This window comes from Eretmochelys imbricata, chromosome 11 (assembly GCF_965152235.1).
Source record: "Eretmochelys imbricata isolate rEreImb1 chromosome 11, rEreImb1.hap1, whole genome shotgun sequence".
NCBI classification, from domain to species: Eukaryota; Metazoa; Chordata; order Testudines; family Cheloniidae; genus Eretmochelys; species Eretmochelys imbricata.
In genome coordinates this window covers 44930901-44946655 of record NC_135582.1, presented here as the reverse complement: position 1 = coordinate 44946655, position 15755 = coordinate 44930901, and the positions used below count along the sequence as shown (strand labels likewise).

At 41.8% G+C, this 15755-nt stretch overlaps 1 protein-coding gene across 4 annotated transcripts in view; it reads right to left on the bottom strand.

Annotated features, from left to right (window-relative positions):
- OSBPL6 (oxysterol binding protein like 6) overlaps window positions 1–15755 on the bottom strand; it is a 103403-nt gene that overhangs the window by 22276 nt on the left and 65372 nt on the right. For 3 of the 4 annotated variants that reach the window (XM_077829863.1, XM_077829864.1, XM_077829865.1), the window contains 2 exons: window positions 6094–6201; window positions 1728–1865 (listed from right to left, as the gene is read on the bottom strand). In XM_077829863.1, the coding sequence (XP_077685989.1) occupies window positions 1728–1865; window positions 6094–6201 (246 nt within the window). The remainder of the gene's footprint in view (window positions 1–1727; window positions 1866–6093; window positions 6202–15755) is intronic. The other variant, XM_077829866.1, reaches the window with a different exon arrangement.

Here is a 15755-nt window from a genome sequence, read left to right as displayed (position 1 = left end):
AAAAACACTGGAGGCGTTTGCATGCTTTCACTCCTTGAAGATTTGTTCCCTTTGCTAAATTTGATAGTAGCCTAGACCAGTGCTACTCAAAGTGGTGGTCCGCGGACCGGCTGCCGGTCCCCGAGCCATCAGCTGCCGGTCTGCACGCACATTGGAAAAAAAAATGCCGGTCCTCCACATCAGATAGCTTGAGAAGCACTGGCCTAGACTGTGTTTCACCTGGTGGAGCTGTGGGATCTCCACTGTGAAGCCTATGAAGTTATTTTCGCTGGCTCTCAAGTTGCCTTAAATAGAGAAACTAGCTATTTTCTTCTTTTATTAAAAGATGCTTTTACTCTCAGCTACTTCCAAGCCTTACATGTGGCAGTGGGTAGTAGAATACAAAAGAGTTTTAAGTGTCCTGTGTCTCTCTTCAGGGGTGCTTTAGTCTGCGTCATGTTAACATTAAAGGCTCCTCACAGCAGATGCTCTGACTGAGGTTGAAGTAGAACCTGGAGCTGCTGGTTTCAGTAAACAATTTGAAGGTCTTATTTGTCTATGCATCCTAAAGAGCAACATTGTTCTTATATGTTTTAAATGGATTAAAATTATTTTTTATTTATTTTAATTTCAAGGTACCAGCTATGGAAACATCCAGTTGGGGAATTCACTCTCTGAGCTAGTCTGTAGTCTTGAGAAATCTGCTGAATCAGCACCCTGCAAAGACGCTACTGCTCTCCTAAGGAGGTTGGGTGTTCAGGGCAAGAAATCTGCCACTTGCTCCCAATCCTTTCACATCAGGCAGTCGCTATGTAACAACAGGATGTTGCTCCCTCCCCCTGAAGTGTGAAATCACTTTTCTTTGTGTGGTATAGTGTAGGGTTAGGAAAATGAAGCCTGAAAAGGTGTACAAGTGCAATGTAATTTAACAGCAGGCAAGGTAACAACAAGGGGCTAGACAGAAGAGGATTATTGCAGCTCTTAAAGAATGTGCGTGCAAACTTTATCACTAAGGGCTCAGGATTCAACAGTGATGCTATTTGGAAAGATGAAGTGATTCCATTTAGAAATTCTACAATAGCACTTTTAAAAAGTCGTAGTTAAAAGCACATGATTATCCACAAAAACCACAGTAGGGGATTTAGAGACACTGTCTAGCACAAACAGAAGAAAAAATTAAGGGAAGTTCCACATGCCACTCATCCAAGCATGGGAGAATTCTGCAGTGTAAATCCTCAGCACACCATTCCAAACGCTACGTAAACATCTGGAACAACCCAGGAGAGTTAGGGATCGCAGCATTATTCTGTGGCCTGAACTATTCCTGACTGCTGTAGTTTGCACAACAGTTGAACAATCCCCTTGCCCAGTTTTCCAGATACTACCTATACTTTCAGTCACAGACAGTGACTTTGTGTAATTTTTTTTTTTAATTCAGATGGTTTCATCCAGATTAGTGGCCACCCACAGACACACATTATGGATCCCTTCCATCTTACCCTTATGTGGAGATTTGCATTGTCTAGCAAGGATAGATACCAAATACACTGCATTTCTACACAATAATTCTAATTGCTGTGACTCTCCATGGAACACTTAAGAGTCTCAGGATTACTTGTCAATGCTACTTACAGAACATTTCCAAATTAGGGTCAAAGGTTCATTTGGTAATTGTTGTCTTATGCTATCTGATCCCATTGTTATTAAGATTATTGACAAACAGCACATGACACAGTGCTATGGCCTACCTCATTTTCTGATGAGCTTGCCGACAAAAGCACTTCCTGTGCATCAAAGAATTCGGAGACAGATTCAGACATAGAGAGCCTGCTCTCATGAGAAACTTGCTGAGACAAGGGGAGATTGACATGGATTTGTTCACCAGTCTGTAAACAAAACAAACATAAGGACTTAAAATACTTTTCTAATAGACAAAACTAGTGCATACGGGGTAAGAGATGGAGCGTAGGAAAAATTATCCATGTGAAACACTTATTTGAAGTACATATTTGGGCCAACATTTCCATACAATTAACAAACGAGATCTGAAATATTACCAAAAAAAAATCTAGTCCTCTGAATAATTACACATCCATCAAAATGAGATACAGTCCTACTCAGAAGCAGAAGTAAGTAAGCTTCAGTATTCAGAGTAGCAGCTGTATTAGTCTGTATCTGCAAAAAGAAAAGGAGGACTTGTGGCACTTGTTGCATCCAATGAAGTGAGCTGTAGCTCACAAAAGCTTATGCTCAAATAAATTTGTTAGTCTCTAAGGTGCCACAAGTCCTCTTGTTCTTTAAGCTTCAGTAGTGTGTATAATCACGGATCTGGATTCTGTACCCAGAGGAACAGCTTTGTGGTCTTTTGTTGTATAGTGCTAAAGCATTTCAATTATGAGCTCCAAAGACGTTTGGGATTGAGACATCTTTCATAATATTTTTCATTAACCACATGGGAACTATCCTTCATCAAAACAAAAGAATGGCTTAAAAGGCTGAGGGGTTATTTTTAATTATTATTTTCAAATGAATGCCCCTCTTAATTTCAGTAATGACAAAATAATCTCTTGAAACATGGTGATGTTCAGAAAAGTGATTACTGCAACTTCTTACTCCATACAGCAGTTCCCTGTGTGTACTCTGAGTCATATTCGGATTACTTTGGATAACAATAAATGGTTATTGATATTAGCACCAAAGAGCCAATACAGCTAAGGAGAATGAGCTGGTATGGCTTGAATCAATATAATTGTACACTATGGGATACATTACTCTTTCCATGGGACAACCCGGAGAGAGGGAGAAAAAAATTCAGAGAGGTTTTCCCTATATCATTCCATTGGGGTGGAGAGAGAAGTCAGGATTGCTCCACTGTGGAATGAACAAGAGGGTTCTCTCCCACACGCCCCAGATACTTGCTGAGACACATGAGGACAGTGAAGATTCTGCAGAAGACCATAGCCGGCATACAGAGGCCCTGTGACTCCACACAAGCCCTTCCCGCTCCTCCTGTCACTTGCCCAACTCTCTAGCATTGTGGCTCCACTGATGCCATCTAGCCCAGGCTTCCTCCACAACAAGCTGCCCCCAAAATACTCCCTTAAAGGAGGTTTCCACGGTGTGGAGAGACTGCACAAAATTATCATCTTGTCCTCGTGTGATGGTTCTCAGACCTACAGAGCAGCCTCTATGGCATCTGGGAAAAGGAGGAACATGAACAGATCTGGGGCCCACAATTTGGCTCCAAGTTATAATTAATGATGATGATACTTGAACAAGAAAAGGGCCAACTTGACACTCAACTCCCAGGGGGAGCTTACAGGGCTGGCAGTTAGAAAAATATATCTTTACTTCTGAATTGTGTACATTTGATGCAGTACAAAAGTTGCTGAGATACAATACACCTGGGACCCAATGAAACAATTCCTGTTCAGAGTACAAGTGCACTCCTTACTAACCTCAGCACAGAAACCCTGAAAACTTTTTTGTTGACATGTTAGTCTACACAAGCTACTAATACTGTAACACTATTTTACAAAGTTGTCTCAATTTGTACAATAGTTAATTATAAATACAAAAAATATAAGTTAAACACCATTTTTTCACCACTGATGTTTGGGAAAATGAGTGTTTAAGTGATGGGGCTTTTGTGAGCTTGTTGATGCTTTATGGTGTTTGACTGATCATAATCATCAGAGGGGTCTAGTTTATTGTTGTTATTTATATAAGAAGGCCATTAAAGTTTTAAAATTTTGCACGGACTGTACTTTTTTTTTTTGCTAATTAGTGTAATGCACCAGAGCCAAGTATAAGTGCTGAAGAAATCAAATTAAACAAAGTATTAAATGTTTGTAAATATGCCAAAATGTGAATACTTTTTTCTAAACTTGATTTAAAAAAATACTGTGGAGTGCATTTTCAGAAACACAGCCTGCCTTCAGCAGGAACAAATGTCACTTGCGCAATGAATTGCTGCAATAATTTGAATAGCTTGGAGGGGCAGCTGCTCAAATTTTTGCATATAATTCATTTTGGGGTACAAAAATGCAGGTGCAAACAGGGAGGCCACATATTAGCCTGATTGAAAAATATACCCACACTGTGCATATGACTACATTGCAGAGAGATGAAGAGAAGGAGTCAAATTCAGACCTGATGAAACAGGTCCAACTCTATGAGCTCCAACAGTCAATACACATTTATGCCAAAATATATGTGTATATATTGAAAAGTAATAACTAGGTAACATTAATGTTAACCACCAAAAACAAAATAAAAAGAATTAAAAAAAAGTCTGTGTTAAAGCTTTAACTCCAGACCGTTGTGCCTTTCCTTTGTTGGACATGTTATCCTCCATCTACAGATTCCACAATGCTGGGTTCCAATCAAATTGTATTTTGGACTTTCCAAAATCAAACACACAAATATCTTAACATAGATTTAGACTATTCTTTCTCGTTGGGAAAATAATTAGGAGACAAATGGTACCTCAACAGAAACGGCTTGACACATCTGAAAAACACACTTCTGAATGGAAATGCCGGATGGAAAACATATTGGTGAAATACCAACACAGACAACAGTGATAGACACACAACATTAATTTGTAATTTCTGATATATACCCAAATTCAGATCTATTCTTCTTGTGAAGTAAACTGAACTGCCATTCACACAAATACTCAATAGAGGGTATTTTTTGTTGACTGAGGATAGAGAGGCGTTAAGGACCAGATCTGGCAAACACTTACTGCCAGCATAGTGCTTACTTTGTTCAGTGATCCCCTTGACTTCACTGTGATAAATGCAAAGTAATGCACATTGGAAAACACAATCCCAGCTATACATACAAAATGATGGGGGTCTAAATTAGCTGTTGCCACTCAAGAAAGAGATCTTGGAGTCGTGGATAGTTCTCTGCAAATAACCGCTCAACATGCAGCAGCAGTCAAAAAAGCTAATAATGTTAGGAACCACTAGAAAAGGGATGGATGATAAGCCTGAAAATATCATAATACCACCATATGAATCCATGATATACCCACACATTGAATACTGTGTGCAGTTCTGGTCATCACACCTCAAAAAAGATATATTAGAATTGGAAAAGGTACAAAGAAGGGCAACAAAAATGACTGAGGATATGGAACAGCTTCTGTATGAGGAGAGATTAAAAAGAATGGAACTTTTCAGTTTGGAAAAGAGATGACTAAGACGGAATAAAATAGAGATCTATAAAATCATGAATGGTGTGGAGAAAGTAAATAAGGAAGTGTTGTTTACTCCGTCACATAATACAAGAACTAGGGGTAACCCAATGAAATTAATAGGCAGCAGGTTTAACACAAACAAAAGGAAGTACTACTTCACACAGTCAACCTGTGGAATTCAGTGCCTGAGGAGGTTGTGAAGGCCGTAACTATACGGGGGTTCAAAAAAGAACTAGTAAGTTCATGGAGGATGGGTCCATCAACAGCTATTAGCCAAGATGGTCAGGAATGCAACCTCATACTCTGAGTATCAGTAGCTTGTGATTTCCAGAAGCTGGGAGTGGATGACAGGGAGTGGATCGCCCAATGATTGCCCTGTTCTGTTCATTCCCTCTGAAGCACTTGACATTGGCCACGGCTGGAAGACAGGATACTGGGCTAGATGGACCACTGGTCTGACCCAGTATGGCCGTTCTTATGACCATCTACAGTAATAAGCACCAGGCCCCATAAGCATTTGCAGGACTGGGCCCTGATACACTGCAAGCAACCAAGATACAGTCATTCTCAGGTACTCATCTGATTACATAAAAATACAACAGAATCTCACTAATTCCCACTTCACCAATCCATATGCAATAATTTATACTCAAAATCAGTGAGGTCTCTCCCTTTCTCAGCAGAGGTTTAATAGCAGAGTTCTCCAGTGAGATCTCACATGGCTAAAACTTCACTGTTTTCATGAAAGATACTCCAGAATATATCCTCCTTGCTTTTAATACATAAATGTGCTTGTACAACTTACAATTTGCAAAATTCAATAATTTGCACAAGGTCTCTCAGTTATTAGTGAGAATTAGCTAGGTTCGATTGTACACTAATTCCATTAAAGGCCAAAGTCTTACCTCATCGGGACTAGGGATAATATTTACACTGACAACCTGATCACAAATAACAGACTCAGAATGTATTCTGTTCAAGCGACTCCTTAGTTCAGCATTCTGGTTGAGAGCCTTAAAATAAAAATTGCACATTTAATTTCAAATGAAAAAGCAAGCATAAAACAGAGCCAAAAAAACCAGCAGCTGAACTACGTACTTCCCAGAAGTGTCCTAATAAATTACAGAATCTCCTTAGCTGCATTTTTATACCCTTTCTGGCCATCAGGTATGTGATTCATATCGGGGGTTTTTTTTTCCTTTGATTTCAGCAATTTTCACATGTTAAGGAGAGTGATGTTTTTCCATTACACAGCAATGATATTCTGCCCGTCTTCGTTCTTTGTGTAGCTCAAAGTGTTTGGGAGATATACCACTGGGTTATGCACATTCTGAAAATGGGGTGTGAAAAGAGCAAGGACGAATGAAGCTGCATCAGATTACTAAGGAGATGCCCCCCCCACCCACTGCCAAAAGAGGCACCACTTGTGTTACAGCTGTGAGGCAGGTACTGAGCTTGGGCTGCCAGCATGAAGAGCAAATCAAAGGAAACAGCTAACCCCAATGCAAAAACAGAACAGTTGGCTCATGACGTGATTTTCAAAATACTCACATTAAGGGAAACATACAATGCATACACAGAAACATTAGTGTCAACTTATTCACAGCCCAAGGTGAACAAGACCTTTACAGATAAATACACAGACAAGATTCTTGCTCCAAATGGTTCACACTCTATATACACATAGGATGGGGGGATGGGATGCAACAGGAAGTAGCAATAAAGTTAGTTCATATATTGTAATTACACAATTTTTTATTTCAAGTTTTCTTTCTACTTTCATTTCCTATTGTCTGTTTTATTAACACATTCTGAGGTGAGGATTAGGTTGTACAGGTCTTTTGGTAGCTGTGTGCTCTAAGGAGGGACTGGGGGCGGGAGGTCAGGAAAATGTTCCAGGAGAAGACAATGACACAGAAAAGGCATGGAGACAAGATCAAGAAATCACAAAGAGTATGTCTACACTGCAATTAAACACCTGTTGCTGGCCCAAGCCAGCTGACAGGGCTCCAGGTAAGGGGCTATTTAGTTGCTATCAAGCTCTGGGACCCTCCCACCTCACAGTCCTGGAGCCTGGACACCAGCCCAAGCCTGAATGTCTACACCACAGTTAAACAGCCCCTTAGGTTTAAAGTGCAGTTAGATACCCACAGCGGGCCCATGCCAGCTGACTCGGGCTCAGGGGGCTGTTTGATTTCAGTGTAGACATCTGGGCTCGGGGAACCTCCCACCTCACAGTGACCTATAGTCTGGGCTTCAACCTGAGCCCAAGCTCAAATGTCTAGCAATTCTCAATCTGTGGTCTGCGGACCCCCACTATGCCTAAGGGGTCCACAAAAACTTAGACTGAAAACTAATTCAACTGTATATACACAGGCAATAGATTTCCAAAGAGGTCCAGCACTTCCATTCAAAATTTTTTAGGGGTCTGCAAATGAAAAGTGGTTGAAAATCACTGGTCTACACCGCTATTAAAGGTTTCAGAGTAACAGCCGTGTTAGTTTATATTCGCAAAAAGAAAAGGAGTACTTGTGGCACCTTAGAGACTAACCAATTTATTTGAGCATGAGCTTTCGTGAGCTACAGCTCACTTCATCGGATTAAACATCCCCTTCCTTAGCCTAAGCCTGAGTCAGCTGCAGCAGGTTTTTAACTGCAGCATAGATGTACCCGTACCCTTACCCTGAGCCCTGCAAGCCCAAGTCAGCTGGCAAGGGCCAGCCATGAGTATTTAATTGCCGTGTAAACATACCCAAAGCGGGCGATTAGTTGTGACACTTTAGTGGAGCAAAAGGGGCAATATTATTATTTTTGTTGTCTGATCTCAGCTCATCTGATGTAGGAATCTGCTCTGCTCTCTAGTGTCCAAATCCTTCTCCTATAGAAGTCAACGGAGTTTTGCAATAATAAGCACAGTGACAGATGGGTCAATAGAATTTCGGTAATGCAGTAATAGAATTCTTTTATTCCTGATTTTTAAAGTAATTAATTGTATCTGATGTGTGGCTGTTCTTGTTTCGTTTTCTGTTTGAGGCATTCTGTTAAGCCGCTACTACTCAAGACAAAGGAAAATATTACAAATATGCATAGGTGGATTAGGTGTTTGTGGGGCCCTAGGCCAAAGCGAGTGGGGCCCCTCCCCACCCCTTCCACCTGCAGTCTCCCCCGCTCGCCTGGCACTCCTGCCGGAAAGTGCAGTTGGGGCATAGGGGCTTCCCCCGCCCACCCGGCGCTCCTGCCCGGGAAGTGGGGTTGGGGAGCGGGGGCTTCCCCCGCCTGCTCACAGCTCCTGCCAGGGAGCAGGGTCGGGGCACTGGGGCTTCCCCTGCCCCGGCAGGAGTGCCGGGTGGGCGGGGGGAGGGGGAAGTGGGGCAATCCCCTGCACCCTGACCCCTCTCCTCAGCAGAAGCACTGGGCGGGTGGAGCGGGTCGGGACACAGAGGCACCCATTTTTCTGGGAGGCCTACAATTAGCCAGGGCCCCTGGGCACAGACCCCATTGGCCCAGTGGCTAATCAGTCACTGCAAATATGTATATTTAAAAGGAGGAAATGAACGGGAGACCAAAAAGTTTCTACAAATTCCTGTAACTATACTTTTCACTGACTGTGAGAACTCCTGGTATGAAGTGCTAATGGACCGTTAACTCCTGATGATAAATGCATGTCACCACTCTATGTGATATACACAACTATCTTTAACAAACTGTTCCATTAAACCAGCGGTTCTTAAACTTCATTGTACTGCAGCCTCCTTCTGATGACAAAAATTACTACATGAGCCCAGGAGGGAGGACCGAAGCCTGAGCCCATGCTTCGGCCCCAGGCACTGGGGCTCAGACTTCGGCCCCTGGAGCTGGGCTCAGGCTTTGGCCTAGTGATCCCATTAAAATGGCGTTGCAACCCACTTTGGGGTCCCAACCCAGTTTGAGAACCGCAGCATCATGGGAGGTGTGTGCACCCCAGTTTGGGGAGGCTAGCCCCCTACCCCGCCCCGTCTATCCGAGGCTCCCCCTGCTCCCCCGCTCTCGGAGGCCAGCCCACCAGAGCAGCCCAAGCCCAGGCCAGCCTGCCGGTGCCAAGAGCAGCCCCGAGTCCTGGCCAGCCCTCTGGCATCCAGAGCAGCCTCAAGCCTGGGCTGGCCTGCTGGTGCCCAGAGAGCCCCGAACCCTGGCCAGCCTGCTGGCACCTGGAGCAATCTGGAGGAGCCCGAAGCCACAGCCAGCCAGGGCAGAGTCCTGAGCCCGGGCTTCCCAGAGGAGCACTGAGGCCCGACATGGCCTGGTCCCAGGGCTGCAGTGGGGAGCATTAGTGGAGGTTTTGGGGAGGCTTAGCCTCCCCCAGCCTCCATTACTCGCCACCCATGCACTCCATTAAACAACACTTTAGAAAAAAAAGATCTCCATGTTCAAATCACAACGTTTTACAGTGAGAGCTGAGTGAAATTTTTCAGGCAGATATTTTATTCACCAAAATATACAGTTAGGGGGCAACCAAAACTTTTTGTGTCAAACTGAGCAAACAGTTTCAGTCAAGAGAAAAAGTAAAAAAAACTGCATTTCTATAATTTCAAAATGAAAATTTTGAAACAACAAATCAAAACGTTGCCTAAATTTAATTTTTGTAAATTGTTTAAAAACCAAAAATGAAATTAAACATTTTGTGTCAAACTAAACATTTCAGTTGACCCAAACTGAGGTTTTTTGATTTGTTTTATTCAGTTTTTCTTTTCATCAAGAAAATCAAAAATTTGTTGTTTTGGGTCTACCTGAAACTATTCTATTTTTTGAGCTTTTGGTTTGGCCAGAAAACTGAAAAAATCAATTATTTGTATAGTTCTATTTATAATATATGCTGGATGGCCAAAATACAGCCCTTGCACTGAATAAAGTGTCCACATGCATTTCCCCCTTCATACGGTAGCAGTTGTTCCACAGTATCACAGTGACAGTAGATTCATTTACTCCTGGCTGTTCCCTCTGCCTGCCTTTATCTCCTCTCACCTTTACTCTAAACTCCCTTGTCCATGGCCTTCCCAACCCCCAGCTCCCTACACAGCAGTGTGTGCAGATTGCTACCACTCATCTTCTGTCATACACCAAAAGTACAACCATGCCCCTGAATATCTCCACTGGCTACTCATTTATTTCAGGATCCAGTTCAAAACTGCACATTCCAAGCGTCCTCAAATTCCTCGACTCTCACTGCTCTTCTCCCACTTCCCTCCCTTCTCTAGTTCTAACCTCATCATCTTTAACCCTTTTGACATACTCCAGTGTTGTTGCACAAGCCTCATCCTCCTCAGCTCCTGCATGTCTAATCTCAGATGAAAAATCATGGTGTATCTTTTCTCTACTGCCAGCACTGCTTACTTTCTCTCTCCCCGGGCCATAACGTTTATTTAAAAGAAAACTCCAGTTCTTTCTCTGTCCCTTCCCCTGCCCAAACTGAACACTACTCAGATCTGCAGCAAAGTCAAATAAAATTCATTATTTTGAACTAGCATTATCGTTTACAAAAGAGATAACATTTTCAACCTCTGCTATGGCTGTGGCTCTCACTGATCTTGTTCCAGGATGGCTGCAATTTTCTTACTAACAGTCAAGGAGCGAGAGAAATTAGGACAGGATGGAATTCATTCTGCATTGCAGTCAATGGGACAAGCTCGGGACTGAGCACCATTTTTAAGTACATGTCACTTTATTAAAAGAAATGCCATGTATTTTAACTTAACTTGTTTGTTTATTCCAATGCTAGCTAGCTTTCAGGAATTTCAGGTGTCTACACCACTGTCCCAGAGAAATGGTGCATCTCTCTCCTCTGTCCCTTTTCCCTAATTCTTTTGGTTCATATGGTTCTCAAATCTTTCCTGGAACACCCCCTCACCCATAACCCTCTCTCATCTAGCAGGATCTAGCCAAGACCCCCATTCTCATTTAGCAATATGGGAAAAGTAGGGTAGACATGATCCCCATGTTGAGAACCCATGTTTATTCCACCACTCCATCAGACCTCATCTCTAGATGCCAACTACCCTCTGAGAAGTCATCTGATGAGTGTCCTGGCAATTCTCAGTTTGGGAGGTGCCAGTTATTTACCTATAACTAACTCCTGCACAAAACTGACAAAACTATACTGACCTGCATTACTAGGTTATTATTCTATCAAAATGTACCCAGAAAACAGCATTCAAGGTTCAATACTTTCCCCATTAATTTCAAAGCAGTCCAAGCGCCTTCCTATCTTTCCTCTTAAGTCTTGCTTTCTACTAAACAATTGGAAGCCTTCAGGCAAAAATAATTCAGAGCCATTCACAGCCATAGGAAAGTTGAAACTTCAATGTTTACTTCTTATATAATATTTGCCATTTTTACTTTTACCACAGTATTTAAAACTGCCCATACAATTTTTGAAAAAGGAAAACCCTTGGTTTTCTCTAACTCTTCAACTGTATTATTTAATCTGTTTCAAACGATAATTCTTGCAGTTTTGGAAATGTGATCAGTGGGCTGCATGACAATTTGAGTTAACAGTAGCTCACAACACTGTTGCAATCAATACTAGGGAATATATGTGCATTGTTTGGAGCTGAGAGGACAATGCATACTGAAATTAACACTGAGGGGGATACTCTCGAATTTTTAACTGCTGATTTTGATTATTTCTAGTGACAATTTCGGATCATGAGAAACTATCTACAGATACAGTTATCTGGAAAATGACTCTTTTAGAAATCTATATAAATTTCCTCCATGTTGAAATATGGCACATAAACATGCACTGAAGAAACGTGCATTATCCAAGCTCCACAGCAGTGAAGAACAGTTATCTAGGCTGGGCTGCTTCTGTCTATCTTAGTTTTGTACAGCTGCTCATCACCATAGTATCTGAGCACATTAAATAAATCCACAACAGTGAAGTCACTAGTGGACTTCACGGAGTCTCTGACTTCTTCTGTCTTTTCAGGTTATAGAACTCTCAGTTTGAGTTTGTGAATTTGTGTATGGGGTTTTTTTGGAGCAGGCAGATGGGGCCATAAAAAGACAGGGAACAGGGGTAGTTGTTGTGAATGTCATTCTGGTTATGGTGGAGGAGCTTTCCTATGTAGGGAAGGAAGTGACTGAAGAAATAGACCAAAAAGAGTTTCTCTGAGTATTTTATTTACAATATGTACATTACAGTAATATATTACTATCTTAAACAAAAATGAAATAAAAAACAAAAACAGCAACAAAGTTTTCAAATATATAGTCTCATGTAGGGTTTCATACAAAGCCCAGCTCTGCATTCAAAACCTCCTGCCACACTGCTTCTGAAACACTGCTCTCAAACAAAGAAACTGCCATGTTTGTCTCAGAGTTAATCCTTTACTCACACACAATGAAGTCCTATTTTAAAAACTCGAGTGATGGGTCATTTAAAGTCAGTCCTCTTGGCAAACTGTCTAAAGAGAACCCTGGAGTGAATTTATCATCTAGGATTCTTTGGCTGAATAATATTCTAGGATCCTCCCACTATATATGAAAAAAGAACAGGAGTATTTGTGGCATCTTAGAGACTAACAAATTTATTAGAGCATAAGCTTTTCTGAGCTACAGCCCACTTCATTGGATGCATAGAATGGAACGTATAGTAAGAAGATATATATATACATATATATATATAAACTTAGGGAAATAGATTCAATTTGTGTAATGGGTATACATGAAAAGTATATATGAAAAGAATCTCTGCCCTCATGACAATAGTTTTGCCAATGTGGCAATGAATCTGTAAATAAGTATCACAATCAAGTACCTGTTAATGATATGATAGAGTGTTCTGACAGTAGCTATTTGCATCTTCTGACCCAGTGTCAGAACTGTTGATTTAAACAACAAGTATTTTATAGCTTCACATCTTTCACCATTTTTATCCCTAAACAGTCTCACATAAAATAAATCAAATGTATCCTTGTCCTTAAATTATGTAAACTAGGTCTTTTGGCATTTTTCTGAAAAATTTTAAAAGAATTAATATCTGAAAATTAGACATTCTAGATTTACAGTGTCTACTTTTCAGACTGTCATTTGTTTACACTGAGATAGCCCAAGCTAGAGTCTACATATGAGTATATGCTGAATGCAGATTGATAAAACTGATCCATCTGGAACAATTAATCTGCATCACAGAATCATAGGATGGGAAGGGACCTCAAGAGGTCTTCTAGACAGTCCTGCCTCGAGTGCAGGGGATGGAAGTATTATCTAGACCATCCCTCACAGGTATTAGCCTAACCTGCTCTTTAAAATCTCCAATTACAAAGATTCCACAACTTCTCTAGGCAATTTATTCCAGTGCTTGGCCACCCTGACAGTTAGAAAGTTTTTCCTAATGTCCAACCTAAACCGCCCTTGCTGCAATTTAAGCCCATTGTTTCTTGTCCTATGCTCAGAGGTTATAGAGAACAATTTTTCTCCTTCCTCCTTGTAACAATCTTTCATGTACTTGAAAACCGTTATCATATCCTCCCTCAGTCTTCTCTTCTCCAGACTAAAAAACAAGGCCAATTTTTTCAATCTTCCCTCACAGATCATGCTTTCTAAACCTTTACTCATTTTTGTTGCTCTTCTCTAGACTTTCTCCAATTTGTCCACATCTTTCCTGAAATGTGATGCCCAGAACTTGACACAATACTCCAGTTGAGACCTAATCAGCATGGAAGAGAGTGGAAGAATTACTTCTTATGTCTTGCTTACAACACTCCTGCAAATACATCCCAGAAGGATGTTTGCTTTTTTTGCAACAGTGTTACACTGTTGACTCCTATTTAGCTGCTGATCCACTATGACCCCCATATCCTTTTCCACAGTACTACTTCCTTGGCAGTCATCTCCCATTTTGTATATATGCAACTGATTGTTCCTTCCTAAGTGGAGTAATTTGCATAGGGCTGTCCCTAGCTATTCTGGGGCCCTACGCAGCGCCCCGCCCCGGAGGGGGGCAGGCCTCTGTGTGGGTGAGTGCAGGCCCGGCCCGGCCCTGCTGCAGAGCTCAGGAGAGTGGGGGCAGGGAAGAGGTGGGGCAGGGAAGAGGTGGGGCAGAGGCAGAGCCGGGGTGGGGGCCATGGGGAAGTGGCGGAGCAGGGGCTGGAGCAGCACGCAGCTGCACAGGGCACCAGGAAATGTGGTGCCCCACATTTTCTGGTGCCCTATGCAGCTGCGTACTTTGCGTATGGGAAAGGACGGCCCTGACTTTGCATTTGTCCTTATTGAATTTCATCCTATTTACTTCAGACCATTCCTCCAGTGTGTCCAGATCATTTTGAATTTTAATCCTATCCTCCAAAGCACTTGCAGCTCCTCCCAACTTGGGATCGTTCGCAAACTTTATAAGTGTACTCTCTATGTCATTATTTATTTCATCGATGAAGACATTGAACAGAACTGGACCCAGAACTGACCCCTGCAGGACCCCATTTGATATGCCCTTTCCATGTGAACCACCACTACTCTCTGGGAATGGTTTTCCAACCAGTTATTCACCCACCTTATAGTAGTTCCATTTAAGTTGCATTTCCCTAGTTTGTTTATGAGAAGGGTCATGCGAGACAGTATCAAAAACCTTAGGCTTTGTCTACACTAGCACGTTTGTTGGCAAAACACACCCTGACCAACATAAGTTACACTAACAAAAGCACTGGTGTGGACAGCACTATGTCAGCGGGAGACGCTCTCCTGCCAACATTGCTACCGTCACTCATTTGAGGTGGTTAAATTATGCCAATGGGAAAGCTCTCTCCTGCCGGCATAGAGCGTCTACATAGGAGACCTTACAGTGGCACAGCTGTGCCGCTGCAAGGTTGGTAGTGTAGACATAACTTTACTAAAGTCAAGATATACCACATCTACCGCTTCCCTGCTATCCACAAGGCTTGTTACCCTCTCAAAGAAAGTACTAGGATGTTTTGACATGATTTGTTCTTGACAAATCCATGCCATTACTTATCACCTTATTATCTTCTAGGTGTTTGCAAATTGATTGCTTAATTATTTGTTCCATTATCTTGCCAGGTACTGCAGTTAAGCTGACTGGTCTGTAATTCCCCAGGTTGTCCTTTTTCCCCTTTTTATAGATTGGCACTATATTTGCCCTTTTCCAGTCCTCTGGACTCTCATCTGTCTTCCATTACTTTTCAAAGATACCACCTCAGTCAGCTCCTTGAGTATTCTAGGAAGTATTTCATCAGGCCTTGGTGACTTTAAGACAGCTAACTTGTCTAACTAATGTTTAACTTGTTCTTTCCCTATTTTAACCTCTGATCCTACCTCATTTTCCCTGCATTTTCGTTAGATGCCTAATTGCTACTAACCTTTTTAGTGAAAACTGAAATAAAAAGTCATTTAGCACTTCTGCCGTTTCCACATTTTCTGTTATTGTTTTGCCCTCTTCATTAAGTAACAGGTCTACCCTGTCCTTGGTCTTCTTCTTGCTTCTAATGTATTTGTAGAATGTTTTCTTCTTACCCTTCATATCTCTAGCTAGTTTAATCTCATTTTGTGCCTCGGCCTTTCTAATTTTGTCCTTACA